Source organism: Melospiza georgiana, chromosome 1 (assembly GCF_028018845.1).
Source record: "Melospiza georgiana isolate bMelGeo1 chromosome 1, bMelGeo1.pri, whole genome shotgun sequence".
NCBI classification, from domain to species: Eukaryota; Metazoa; Chordata; class Aves; order Passeriformes; family Passerellidae; genus Melospiza; species Melospiza georgiana.
This window is the reverse complement of record NC_080430.1, coordinates 154,451,995-154,466,423: the sequence shown is the minus strand read 5'-3', so window position 1 is coordinate 154,466,423 and position 14,429 is coordinate 154,451,995. Positions and strand designations below refer to the sequence as shown.

Below are 14,429 nucleotides of genomic sequence, written 5' to 3'. Positions count from 1 at the left end.
GCCACGTCAGTATTTGCTCTGCTCCTGCCCCTGTTTGTCCCGGCTTCCCCAGGGGGACCCCCCGGCAGTGACACAGCCCCAGCAGTGGCACAGCCCCGGCGGTGGCACAGCCCCGCCGGTGGCACAGCTGCGCCGCGCCACGCCCTCCGGGTGGCAGGTGGGGACGAACGAGAGGCAGCTGCCACTCCCCCGAGCCCCCCGGCACCGAGCACCGCCCGACAACCCGCACCGGCACGGCGGGGCCACCAGCACGGCCCCCGGCACGGCAGCGGGACCCCAGCACGGCAGCGGGACCCCCAGCACCGCCGCGGGGGTGGGAGGGCACCGGAGACCTCTCCTCTCCGGTTCTGTGTGAGGGGGTGTGGGGTGGCACCCCCATCGCGGAGCAGGAGGAACTGGGGTGCCAGGCTGTCCCCCACGCCGGGGGGGTCCCAGGCTCACAGACCCCAAAAGGGGAGAAACCCCCCCCGGGATCCCTCAGCACCCCTGGACAGGCAGAGTGAGGTCGGGGCACAGGGACGATGGGGCGAGGCTGCAGCAGGAGCCCCCGGCAGCCTTGGGGGGATTGAGGGACACCCCCACGGCACCCCTGTCTCTGCCGACGGGATTCACTGGGATTCACTGGGATTTACTGGGATTCACTGGTGGGGAGCAGCGACCCAGGCATGGGGGGCTGCTGCCTGCGGGGTGCCCGCCCCAGAGCTGCCCCGGGGATCCCAAACCCGCTGGGCTGATGCGCACGCACTGGCATCTCCGGGGGCCCCACCAGGACTTGCACAACTTCCCCATCTCCGAGGGCAGAGCCGGGTGGCAGAGTGGGGCATTGCGAGAGCCCCCGTCACCGGGGCCCCAGCGCAGCTGGCGCAGCGGCACTGGGAGCACTGGGAGCACTGGGGTGCCCAGAGCCCCTCAAAGGGAACCCCTTGGGAGAGCATCAGTGGCCTGAGCCCCACCTCCGCTTGCTCCACCCAAAGAGGCCCACAGCACCCCGGAACCCCGGTGGGGTGGGATTGATGGCAGGGGCGAGGGGGATGGAGGGAGAGGGAGTGATGAGGGGCAGGGATGGGGATAAAGGGGGGCAAAGATGAGAAATTACGGGGTGCAGCAAGGGGGGAGTGGTGGTGCCTGCGATGGAGGAAGCACTGGGGGCATTTATAGGGAAGTGACGGGGGACAAGGATGGGGATAAAGGGGGGCAGAGATGAGAAATGGGGAGCAGCAATGGGGGAGTGCTGGCTCCTGCAATGGGGGAGGCACTGGAGGCATCTCTAGGGGAATGCTGGAGCCAGGGATGGGGATAAAGGGGGAAAGGGATGGGGACAAAGCGGGGCAGACAGGAGAAATAGGGAGCAGCAATGGGGGAGTGGTGGTGCCTGCAATGGAGGAAGCACTGGGGGCATTTATAGGGAAGTGATGGGGGCAGGGATGGGGATAAAGGGGGGCAGAGATGAGAAATGATGGGGAGCAGCAATGGGGAGTGGTGGTGCCTGCAATGGATGAAGCACTGGGTGCATCTCTAGGGAAGTGATGGGGGCAGAGATGGGGATAAAGGGGGGCAGAGATGAGAAATGATGGGGAGCACCAATGGGGAGTGGTGGTGCCTGCGATGAAGGAAGCACTGGGTGCATCTCTAGGCAAGTGACAGGGGACAGGAATGGGGATAAAGGGGGCAGAGATGAGAAATGGGGAGCAGCAATGGGGGAGTGCTGGGGGCAGGGATGAGGATAAAGGGGGAAAGGGATGGGGACAAAGTGGGGCAGACAGGAGAAATGAGGAGCAGCAATAGGGGAGTGATGGAGGACAGGGGTGGGGATAAAGGGGGCCAGAGATGAGAAATGATGGGGAGCAGCAATGGGGACAGGGATGGGGATAAAGGGGGGCAGAGATGAGAAATTACGGGGAGCAGCAGTGGGGCAGTGCTGGCTCCTGCGATGGGGGAGGCACTGGAGGCATCTCTAGGTGAATGATGGAGGCAGGGATGGGGATAAAGGGGGAAAGGGATGGGGACAAAGCAGGGCAGACAGGAGAAATGAGGAGCAGCAATAGGGGAGTGATGGAGGACGGGGGTGGGGATAAAGGGGTCCAGAGATGAGAAGTGATGGGGAGCAGCAATGGGGGAGTGCTGGCGCCTGCGATGGAGGAAGCACTGGGGGCATCCCTAGGGAAGTGACGGGGACAGCAGGAGCGTGTCCCCCCCAGGCGCGGCCCCGCACCCCCGGCCCGCAGCGGGGTCACGGCCGCGCCGGCGGCTCCCTGCCTGCCTCCCTCCGGGAAGTGCCGCGTCAGCGCCCGCCGCCCGCCGTGATCCAACGCGATGTGACAGCGGGGCCACCGCCAGCGTCCCGCCGCTGTCCCCGCGCCGGGCAGGGCGCGCCGAACCCCGCACCCACCGGGAGGAGCCGTCCCGCATCGGCCCCGCAGCTGCGCTCGCCGCCTCGCAGCTCGGGGTCAGCACGGGGGGCTGGGGCACCCCACAATCCCGCTCCTGTGCGCCCCATGTGCTCCTCACCCCGACCCCATGGAAGCCTCGGGCAGTTCCCCAAATGTGGGGCGGGCAGCGCTTGCGGCAGCGGCTTCTGGCCACGGGCCCGGCGCTGCCGTCCCGGTGCCGGTGCCAGCGGCGGTGCCGGTGCCAGTGCCGGGGTCTGGCGGGGCCGCCGGGCTCCCCGTGCCCAGCGGAACAAAGCGGCGGCTGTTTGCGGAGGGCAGCGCGGCCAGCGGCCGGCTCATAATGAGGCCGGTGCCGGCGGGGGTCCCGGCGCCAGCGGGGATCCCTGGGACGCTTCCCACCGTAAATCAGCCTGGCCGCAGCCCGGGCTCTGCCGGAGGGGACACGACCCGGGATCCTTTCTCTGGGCCCTGCGGCATCGCCACAGCGGCTGGGCGCCCGGAGTCCATCCCGAGCCTTGCCGGGATCGTCCCCACCCACCCGAGATCCATCCCAACCCCACCCACCCGAGATCCATCACGACCCCCGCCGGTGTCCGACCCTCCCCGACTTCACCCTGAGGCTGCCGAGCTCCATGGCGACTTTCCCGGCCTCCATCCCATCTCTGGCCGGGTCCATGCCCACCCTGGCCGGGCTCCGTTCGGCGGCTGGCGGCGGTGGCTCTGTGCCCGCTGCTGCGGTGCCACGGGGCCCGGTGGCCGCAGCAGCCCCGTGACCGGCACCCGCCGGTGCCCGTTACTCACGGCCCAGCGCTCCGGCTCCGCAGCGCGGCTCGGTAACTCGGCCAGGGGCCCGGCGGCACCGAGCAACTCCGAGCGGCGCCGGCGATGCCGGGGCGTCCCCGCTGACCCCCGCCCTCCTGCCCGCGCTGCGCCATTGGCACGGGAGGGATGCGGAGCTCCCCGGGACGCGGCCCCCACCCCCGCGGGACGCGCAGCCCTCCCCGGGACGCGGAATCGCCGCCGGTGCCCGCGGGCCTGGCCCGGGAGCGCTCGCGGTGCCCCCTTTGCCGGTACCTTTGAGGGAGGCGATCTCGTGGTGGATGCCCCGCGCCCCCTCCATGGCCGCCCGCACTCCCGCACGCTGCCGGCCGGTCCCGCAGCCCCGGGGCGGGTCCGTCCCGCCCCCCCGGCCGCGGCCCCGCCCCGCCCCGCCCCGCCGCCGCAGCCCCCCGCCCCTGCGGCACCGACACCGCCCCCCCCTCCGGCGGATGGGACCGGCCCCGCAGCCCCCCGGGCGCGGCGCGGCACGGCACGGCACGGCACGGAGTCCCGGCAGCGCGGCCCCCTCGGCACGGCACGGCAGAGACCCTCCCCATCAATAACAGCACAGACCCCTGACCCCCCCAGCACAGCAGAGACCCCCCCTCAGCACAGCCCCCTGACTCCCACAAGCACGGCACAGACCCCCCCCCAGCACAGCACAGACCCCTCCCCACCAGTGTGCTCCGACCTCCCAGACGCCCCCGGCACAAACCCCCTCCACACCAGTGTGGTCCCACCCCCTAGATCCCCCCCACAGCACAGCACAGACCCCCTCCCACCCAGCACACGCTGCGCCCCCCATGCCCAGCCCCAGTACAGCCCCCCAGTTCCCCCCCCAGTGGGGCCACCCCCGAGGTGTGGGGGGTCTCAGTCCAGCCCTACCAGCAGTGTTGGGTGGGGGTCTGTCCCTGAGGGGGCAGGGGACCTCCCCAGCTGCCACTGGCACCACGGTCCGGGGCCAGCCAGGCTTCAGGCTCAGCTCTGCATGGCCACACCAGCCCCAAAGCCAGCCAGGAATGGTCACCGCACTGGGGACACCAGCCAGCCCTGGGGACACCAGGAGGGGCTGTGGCATGGCCACCACACTGTGGCCACCAGCCAGCCCTGGGGACACCAAGGACTGTGGTATGGCCACCACACTGTGGCCACCAGCCAGCCCTGGGGACATCAAGGACTGTGGTATGGCCACCACACTGTGGCCGCCAGCCAGCCCTGAGGACATTAGGAGGGGCCCAACACAGCCACCACACTGTCACCACCAGCCAGCCCTGGGGACACCAAGAATTGTGTCATGGCCACCACACTGTGGCCACCAGCCAGCCCTGGGGACATCAAAAGGGGCTGTGGCACAGCCACCACATCATGACCACCAGCCAGGCCTGGGGACACCAAGGACTGCAGCATGGCCACCGTGCTGTCACCACTGGCCAGCCCTGGGGACACGGGGAGGGACTCAGCACAGCCCCTCCACCACAGTCACTGGCCAAGCCCTGAGCCCCAGGGACACAAGGAGGGACCGAGAACAGCCCCTGGTCACCACAGCACAGCCACCCCCGAGCCCTGGGGACTCTGAGCAGGACCCTGACACTGCAACTACACCCCAACCACTGCAGCCAACATCCAGTCTCTGAGGAGAGACTGCGGAACAGCCACCACAGTGTGGCCACCAGCCAGCCCTGGGGACACCAAGGACTGTGGCATGGCCACCACACTGGGGACACCAGCCATCCCTGGAGACATGGGGAGGAACCCAGCACAGCCACCACAGTGTGGCCACCAGCCAGCCCTTGGGACACCAAGGACTATGGCATGGCCACCACACTGTGGCCACCGGCCAGCCCTGGAGACATGGGGAGGAACCCAGCAGAGCCATCACACTGTGGTCACAAGCCAGCCCTGGGGACATCAAGAATTGTGGCATGGCCACCACACTGTGGCCACCGGCCAGCCCTGGGGACATGGGGAGGAACCCAGCATAGCCATCACACTGTGGTCACAAGCCAGCCCTGGGGACACCAAGGACTGTGGCATGGCCACCACGCTGTGGCCATCACACTGAGGACACTGGCAAGCATCCAAGCCCCAGGGACACCAGGAGGGACTGTGGCATGGTCACCATAGTGCTGCCACTGGGCTACTGTCACTCCCAGGGACACTGGGAAGGACTGTGGCATGGCCACAGTGACCCCCAGCCATCTCCAGGGACACTGGGAAGGACTGTGGCACAGCCACTGCACTGTGGCATGGCCCCTGTGACCCCCAGCCATCCCAGGCACCCTGGCATGGTCCCCACCCCAAATCCTAGTGAAGGGCCGGGGGGTCCCAGGGCCCAGCTGTCCCTCACAGGTGACAGTGCATGAACACCGTGCCAGGCCTGGTGACAACGTGACAACGTGACAATGCGACAATGACAGTGGTGATGATGGCAGTGGAGACAGTGTCCTCCAGCCTGGCTTCAGTGCCCACCAGGCCCTGTGCCACATTAATGGCTCCAATAAAGGGGGAATGAGGTGCTTGGCACCCATTTCACTTTGGGATCCCAGCACTCTCAGTGCCCCCAGCCCCACGCCTGGGCCACCACAGCTCCTCCAGCCCTGCCCCACGCGTGGCAGAGTCCCTGGCAGCGCGGCTGCAGGGTCCCCTGGGCTCTGGGCCTCGGGGATGGCACGTGCCAGCCGCTGGCAGGGATCAGCAGCCCCGATGGGCTCCGTGCCCACCCCGCTGTGTCACCGCCGCTGTGTCACCCTGCCCGGCTGTGCTGGCTCAGCCCTGACATCACCAGCCCTGCAGACAAACTGCCCTCGGGCCACTGAGCCACCGGGCATCCACGGCCAGCCCTGGCCAGGGCAACAAACCTGCCAGCACCTGGCAAGGGGGCACAGGGACCCCCAATCTTGGTCCCCTGCTGGTACCCAGTGAGGTGGGACAGTGCAGTGACACCAAACCCTCTGTGCAGTGACGCCAAGCCCTCTGCCACTCTCTGAGGAGTGACACTGAGCACAGCTCGTGTACAACAGCACCAAACCCTGGCACCAAGCAAGGTGGGGTCACACGGTGACACCAAGCCCTCTGCCACAGTCTGAGGAGTGACTGCATGGTGACATCAAGCCCAGCCCGTGTCCAAAACCTGGCACGTGGGGTCCCACGGTGACACCAAACCTACCAGCAGCTGGCAAGGGGGCACAGGGACCCCCAATCTAGGTGCCCTGAAGGCACCCAGTGAGGTGACACTGTGCAGTGACACCAAACCCTCTGTGCAGTGACACCAAACCCTCTGGCACTCACTGAGGAGCGACACCAACTCCAGCCATGTCCAAACCCCACCACTGAGCAAGGTGGGGTCACACAGAGATATCAAACACCTGGCAAGGTGAGGTGACACGGTGGCAGCAAACACCTGGCCTGGGACCTACAGCACTGAACCTGCCAGCACCCATTGAGGTGGCACAGCACGGTGACAATGAACACCTGCCAGCACCTGGAGAGGTGGCACAGCACGGTGACAATGAACACCTGCCAGCACCTGGAGAGGTGGCACAGCACGGTGACAATGAACACCTGCCAGCACCCATTGAGGTGGCACAGCACGGTGACAATGAACACCTGCCAGCACCTGGAGAGGTGGCACAGCACGGTGACAATGAACACCTGCCAGCTCCTGGAGAGATGGCACAGCACGGTGACAATGAACACCTGCCAGCACCCATTGAGGTGCCACAGCACGGTGACAATGAACACCTGCCAGCACCCATTGAGGTGGCACAGCACGGTGACAATGAACACCTGCCAGCTCCTGGAGAGGTGGCACAGCACGGTGACAATGAACACCTGCCAGCACCTGGAGAGGTGGGACAGCATGGTGACAATGAACACCTGCCAGCACCTGGAGAGATGGGACAGCACGGTGACAATGAACACCTGCCAGCACCTGGAGAGGTGGCACAGCACGGTGACAGTGAACACCTGCCCAGGGAGGTGGCACAGCACGGTGACAATGAACACCTGCCAGCTCCTGGAGAGGTGGCACAGCACGGTGACAGTGAACACCTGCCAGCACCTGGAGAGGTGGCACAGCACGGTGACAATGAACACCTGCCAGCTCCTGGAGAGGTGGCACAGCACGGTGACAATGAACACCTGCCAGCACCCATTGAGGTGGCACAGCACGGTGACAATGAACACCTGCCAGCACCTGGAGAGGTGGCACAGCACGGTGACAATGAACACCTGCCAGCACCTGGAGAGGTGGCACAGCACGGTGACAATGAACACCTGCCAGCAGCACCTGGAGAGGTGGCACAGCACGGTGACAATGAACACCTGCCCAGGGAGGTGGGACTGCATGGTGACAATAAACCCCTGCCAGCAGCTGCCAAACCCTGTGCCACCCCTGCCGGTGGCACCCGGGCCGTGCTGAGATCTGCCAGGCTCAGACGCGCCGAGCCGCTCCTGACAGCACCAAGTGCCCCAGGGTCCCTCAGCCGGGGGACATGGGGACAGTGCCACAGCTGCTGGTGACACAGACAGGAACCGCAGGCCGTTCCCAGCACCCCAACACCGGGATGCCCCTCTGGGGGAGCAGCCAGACCCCCCGATGGCCGGGACCCCGCAGCGGGGACAGCTGGGACCCCCGGCTCGGCCCGGGGGGGCTCCCCCCGCACGCAGCACCGCTCCCATGTAAGGGCATGGCCGCGGCCGCTGCCGCCCCACGCCGCGACACCGGGGCGCCCTCGGCCACGGGCAGGCACCGGGGGCACGGCCGGGGCCAGAGCCACCTCCCGGCGCGGGGCTCGCACCCCGAGATGCCACCGATGTCACCAGTGCCACCGATGTCACCGATGCCACCGATGCCACCGCCGATCACCGGCGTGCCCCTCGCCTCCGCACCCCGACCACCCTGAGTATCCCTTCCGCGCCCCCCCAGCCCCCCGGCAGCCCCTCTGTCCCCAGAACATTCCGACGGACCCCCCCGCCCCTCCACGCCGCCCCCGACCCCTCCGGTCGCTGCGGGGGTCGCGGGCAGAGCCCCCCCAGCCCCCCGAGCCCCGGCGAGGGCAGTGACCGGGGGGGTCCCCGCGGGGTCGGCGCTGCCGGGCCGTGTCCCCCGGCCCCCCCAGCCCCCCCGGGCCGGCCCCCCCGGCCGTGCCGGGGCTGGCGGTGCCCGCCGTGCCCAATTATGGGAATGAGCGGCCGCGCTGCCCCGGGGCCCCTCCCGCGGCCGGCGCCCCACGGCGCCCCCCGGCCGGCCCGACTGGGGCGGGGGTCCCGTACCCTTGTAGCGCTCCCGCACGTCCTCGTAGGCCTGGATGAAGTCCTGCTCCTCGGGCTCGGGAGGGGGCCCGGCGGCGGCCATGGCGGCGGGGGGCGGATTTGGGGGGGCGAGGGCGGGGGCCGCGGCCGGGGTCCGGCGTGCCCGGGGTGTCCGGCGTGTCCGGCGGCTCGGCGGCCCCGCACCCCGCGGCTGGGCAGGGGCACGGGACAGGGGACGGCACAGGGGACGGGACTGGGGACGGCACAGGGGACGGGACTGGGGACGGGGCGTGCCCCCGCCCAGCCCTTTAAAGGAACCGCCGGACACCGCCCCGCAGCGCGGAAACGGCGCCCACGGGCACGGCACCGACCCACGGGCACGGCACCGTGGGGCAGGGCACCCCACGGGCCAGGGCACCCCACGGGCCAGGGCACCCCACGGGGCACGGGGAAAGGAAAGTCCCCCAAGCCCCCCAAAAGGGTCACTCGGTGCTGGGGATGTGGCACTGCCCGAACCCCAATAGTGCTGACCCCGTTCGTGGGACACCCACGGGTGCCCAGAGGAGCGCGAGGGGTGGGTGATAAGGGACAGGGGTCGCAGGTGATAAGGGACAGGGGTGGCAGGTGATAAGGGACAGGGGTTGCAGGTGATAGGGGACAGTGTGGGGCTGGGGTCGCAGGTGATAGGGAACAGCGTGGGTCTGGGATCACAGGTGGTGAAGGATGGGCTGGGGGTACCCAGTGCACCCCACAGCCGGCACAGGGACGCCCCCGATTCTCACCCCGACCTCCCCACCCTCGCTCGTGGGGCAAACCCGGCGCCCCCTCCCCTGCTGAAAGCTCAGCCCCTCTCAGAGACCCCCGCGTCCCCTCCGGCTGGCGGGGACAGGGACATCACGGCCCCCGGATTTTTAAAAACCGAGGGATTTTCAAAGCTCCGTGTCCCAGTGCTACCTGAGGGGCACGGCCCCACCGCGGCCCCCAACACCCCCCCCCCCCCCCCTCGGAGCTCAATCCCGGCCGTGGGCGAGCTGAGGGGGGGGACACACACACACCGGCCCCATGGGACGGGGCATCGTCATCCCTAAAAATAGACATAAATGCCCCGAAACTCGAGCGGGGACAGCGCGGGGGGGTGGGGGGGGGGGGGCGGGAGGGAGGGAGGCGGGGAAGGACAGGGAGGTGGAACGGAAATAGCCGGGGGGGAGGGCTCTGTGCCGCGGGGGGGCTGAGCGCTCTACGGGAGGGAAACGCTGAGCATTTTATGGGGATGCGCTGGCAGCTGTACGGGGACGGCCCGGCACGGCACGGCACAGCTCGGCTCGGCATCCTCCACCGCGGCTTCACTGCCCCGACCTCAGCACAGCTCCCAGCGCTGTGCCACCCCTCGATGTCCCGGCCCCCGTGGGACCCCCACGGCATCGCCCCACGGGCCTCCAGACACCGCCGACCCCTCCATCCCCCTGAGCACCGGGTCACGTCCCAGAGTCCCGGACACATCCCGATCCCCACCACCCCACAGGGGCTCATTCCGAGCCCCCCGACACGGCCCGACCCCCGTGGGACCCCCACGGGCCTCCAAACACGGCCGACCCCTCCATCCCGCTGAGCACCGGGTCACGTCCCAGAGTCCCGGACACATCCCGACCCTCACCCCCCACCTCAGCGGCTCATTCCGAGCCCCCCGACACGGCCCGACCCCCTCGACACGCCCCGGCCCCCCGGCCGCGCTCCCGCCCCCGGGCCGTACCTGCGATGCGGATGACGGCTCTCTCGGCGGGGTCCAGCACCGTCCCGTTGCCCGCGGCCGCCTTGGCGCGCTGGGAGCGCTGGTGCTTGCCCAGGTTCCAGGGCAGCGTGTCCCCGGCGCCAGGCGAGCCGCTGCTGCCGCTCGAGCTCTCCTCCGCCATCGCCGCCGACCCCGGCTCCTGCGACAGAGGGACGGCGTCAGGGACCCCTGGTACGGGGACCACGGCGTTCGGACGCTACAGACCCCCGGCACCGGGCACCCTGGCACCGAGACCACCGCATTCGTACGCTAGGGACCCCCGGTACCGGGGCACCAGGGACCCCCGGCATTGCCACTGCCCCCTCTCGTTTCAGGGACCCCCGGTACCGGGGCACCAGGGACCCCCGGAACCGCCACCTCCTTCCTTCTCCTTTCCGGGATCCCTCGGCACCGGGCACCAGGGACCCCTGGCATCGCCACCGCTCCCCTCTCCCTTCAGGGACCCCTGGTACCAGAGCACCAGAGACCCCCGGTACAGCCACCTCTTTCCCTCTCGCTTCAGGGACCCCCGGCGTCTTCACTATCCCCCCTTCTCCCTTCAGGGGCCCCCGGGACGCTCGGAACCTCCACCTCCTTCCTTCTCCTTTCAGGGACCCCCGGGCACCGGGCACCAGGGGCCCCCACACTGCCACTGCCCCCCTCTCTCGCTTCAGGGACCCCCGGTACCAGAGCACCAGAGACCCTCGGCATCACCACCTCCTTCCTTCTCCCTTCAGGGACCCCCGGTACGGGGCACCAGGGACCCTCGGCATTGCCACCTCCTTCCCTCTCGCTTCAGGGACCCCCGGCACCGGGCACCAGGGACCCCCAGCATCGTCATTCCTCCCTCTCTCCCTTCAGAGACCCCCGCCACCGGGCACCAGGGACCCCCGGCATCGTCACCGCTCCCCTCTCGCTTCAGGGACCCCCGGTACCAGAGCACCAGAGACCCTCGGCATTGCCACCTCCTCCTCTCTCGCTTCAGAGACCCCCGGCACCGCCGACTCCGGCTTCTGCGGTAGAGAGGCGGTGCTAGGGACACCGGGACCGCAGCACCGGCGGCTCCCGGTGCAGCGCCCGGCGGAATCACCGGAACCCCTCGGGACAGCCCCAGGGAAGAGGGGTCCGTGCCAAGCCGGGCCGTGCAGGGCGCTGTCGCCAGGGACACGGTCCCCACGGGGCCACCGCGGCGAAGGGATGGGCAGGGAGCGGCGGCGATGGCTGGCCCGGCGCCGGGAACTCGCCCGTAGAACCGCCCGCGGTGCCGCCGCAGCCGGGGCGCACACGGGTAGAGCAGCCGGACCGAAGGCGTGGGAGACGAGACCGCACCGGTGCACCGGGCCAGGCCGGCTCCGTGTCCCAGAGCGGCTGCGGGGTTCGGCCGGGGTTCGGCCGCGGTTCGGGCGGCCCGCGGGGTCGGTACCAGCTGCAGCCCCTCGGTGCCGGGAGCGCTCCCAGGAGAGCGGACGGAGGCTGCCGGGAGCGATGACTCCGTGATGCCGGCACCTCCGTGATCCTGCCCCCTCCATGCCGGCACCTCCGCCATCCCGCCTCCATCATCCCGGCACCTCCGTGATCCCGCCCCCGCCATCCCGGCACCTCCGCCATCCCGCTGCCTCCGCTCCGCCGGCATCTCCGTGATCCTGCCCCCAGCATCCCGACACCTCCGCGATCCCGGCGCCTCCGCTATCCCACCGCAGCCCTGGCGCCGGCTCGGGCTCGTTCCCCGGGGAGCACGGCAGCACCGGGCGTTTGCCGCGGCCCAGGCGCCATTTGCAGAAGCTCCGAACCCCGGAAAGTCACCGGGCCTGGCACCACCGGGCCCAGCACCGGGACCCACCGGCATCACCGACACCACAGCGCTCGGCCCTCCCGGCGCCCTGGGCTCCCGGAGTGACTGACATCACCGGCGCCCCCAGACCCACGGCATCCCTAGCACCGCCAGACCCAGGGCATCAGCGGCACCCCCAGATCCACGGGCATCAGCGGCACCCCCAGATCCACGGGCATCACCGGCACCCCCAGACCCACCGACATCACCGGCACCCCCAGACCCTCGGCATCACCGGCGCCCCCAGACCCATGGGGCATCACGGGAACCGCCCAGACCCTCGGGCATCACCGGAACCCCCAGACCCTCGGCATCACCGGCACCCCCAGACCCATCGGGCATCACCGGCACCCCCAGACTCCCGGGCATCACCGGCACCCCCAGATCCACGGACATCACCGGCACCCCCGGCAGTGGGGTGGGCGTGGGGAAGAGCTGGGGGGCGGGCGTAGGGGGCAAAGTGAGGGGGAGCAGGCGGGGGCGGGCGTGGGGCACAGCGCGGTGCCAAGCCTGAGTCAGCGGCTCCATCGCCCACGTCCCCCGAGCAGCCCCTCCACCCCAGGCCTGGCGCCGCCTCTCCGCACCGCAGGGGGATCACAGGGACCCCCGCGCCCCCAGACTCGGGTCTGAGCACCCAAACACCCCTCGAGCCCCCAGCACAGCCCTCCCGCACCACCCTCCACGCCGCAGCCCCCCTCCCCTCCAGCCCTGCGGCAGCCCCGCAGCATCCCGCAATCCCCCCTCACCCCCGCCGCTCCCGGCCCCACGGGGGAGTGGGCGAGGGGGTCCCACGCGCGGGCACTCACCGAGCGCCACGATCTCCGCCAAGACGCGCCGGGGGGGCATGACCGGGGGGGAGAGAAACGGCGCCGGCACCGGGAGGGCTCCGGAGGGGATGCGGCACCGGCGGGGAGCACCGGCACCGGTAGCGCGGGGGCTCCGGGGGAAAATGGCCCCGGGGGCTCCGCCCGCACCGGCACCGGCTCCGGCTCCGGCTTCGCGGCAGGGGCGGGGCGGGGGGCGGGCAGCGGGGGGCGCCTTATCGCAGCGCCCCACCCTCCACAGCCGCGCACCCCGCGGGGGAGGCACCCCCGGCACCCGGCGCGGGAAGGATTAACGCCGACCAGTGCTCCCAGTACAGCCAGAATGGGGGGCCAACCCCGGCCAGTGCTCCCAGTACAGCCAGAACCAGGGGACAGCACCGGCCAGTGCTCCCAGTACAGCCAGAGCCAGGGGGCAACTCTCACCAGTGCTCCCAGTACAGCCAGAATGGGGGGCCAACCCTGACCAGTGCTCCCAGTACAGCCAGAATGGGAGGCCAACCCTGACCAGTGCTCCCAGTACAGCCAGAACCCGGAGCTAATCCTGACCAGCCCTCCCAGTACAGCCAGAACCAGGGGGTAACCCTGACCAGTACTCCCAGTACAGCCAGAACCCGGAGCTAACCCTGACCAGTGCTCCCAGTACAGCCAGAACCAAGGGACAGCATCGGCCAGTGCTCCCAGTACAGCCAGAACCAGGGGGCAACTCTCACCAGTGCTCCCAGTACAGCCAGCACCGGGGGCCAACCCCGACCAGTGCTCCCAGTACAGCCAGAATGGGGGGCCAACCCTGACCAGTGCTCCCAGTACAGCCAGAGCTGGGGGCTAACCCTGACCAGCTTCCCAGTACAGCCTGAAGCAGGGGCTACCCCTGACCAGTGCTCCCAGTACAGCCAGAACCAGGGGCTAACCCCGGCCAGTGCTCCCAGCACAGCCAGCACGGCACGGGTTAACTGTGACCAGCGCTCCCAGCACAGCCAGCACGGCACGGGTTAACTGTGACCAGCGCTCCCAGTACAGCCAGCACAGCACGGGTTAACCGTGACCAGCGCTCCCTGTACAGCCAGCACAGCACAGGTTAACTGTGACCAGTGCTCCCAGTACAGCCAGCACGGCACGGGTTAACTGTGACCAGCGCTCCCAGTACAGCCAGCACAGCACGGGTTAACTGTGACCAGCGCTCCCAGTACACTCCGTACGGAGCAGGTTAACCCTCCCCTGCACACCCAATCCGCAGAGGATTAACTCTCCCCAGTACATCCAGTATGGAGCGGGTTAACCCCGACCAGCACTCCCAGTTCCCCGGGCAGGCAGGGGTTAACTGATCAGTACACCCACTACACCCAGTCCGGAGAGGGTGGCTGTGACCAGCACACCGAATGCGGAGAGGGTTAACCCTCACCGCTGCAACCAGTGTGGAGAGGGCGAACCCCGCCCAGCGCTCCCGGCGGAGCCGGTCCCGCCCCGCGCTCCCGCAGGGAAGTCCCGCAGCCGCTCGGCACCGCCCGCCCCGCTGGGCGCTCAACTGTGGGCCCAGCACCGGCACG

The 14,429-nt window shown here is 69.5% G+C and overlaps 1 protein-coding gene across 8 annotated transcripts in view; it reads right to left on the bottom strand.

Annotated features, from left to right (window-relative positions):
- Positions 1 to 13,059, bottom strand: part of PLEC (plectin) — a 60,097-nt gene extending 47,038 nt beyond the window's left edge. For 5 of the 8 annotated variants that reach the window (XM_058018551.1, XM_058018568.1, XM_058018560.1 and 2 more), the window contains exons 1-2: positions 12,868 to 13,059; positions 10,213 to 10,390 (exon numbers count right to left, since the gene is read on the bottom strand). In XM_058018551.1, coding sequence (XP_057874534.1) covers positions 10,213 to 10,372 — 160 coding nt within the window. In that variant the 5' untranslated portion in view covers positions 10,373 to 10,390; positions 12,868 to 13,059. Of the gene's footprint in view, positions 1 to 3,464; positions 3,533 to 8,483; positions 8,504 to 10,212; positions 10,391 to 12,867 lie in introns of those variants that run through there. The other 3 variants (XM_058018602.1, XM_058018610.1, XM_058018625.1) reach the window with 2 other exon arrangements.
- Between the last annotated feature and the right edge of the window lie 1,370 nt (positions 13,060 to 14,429).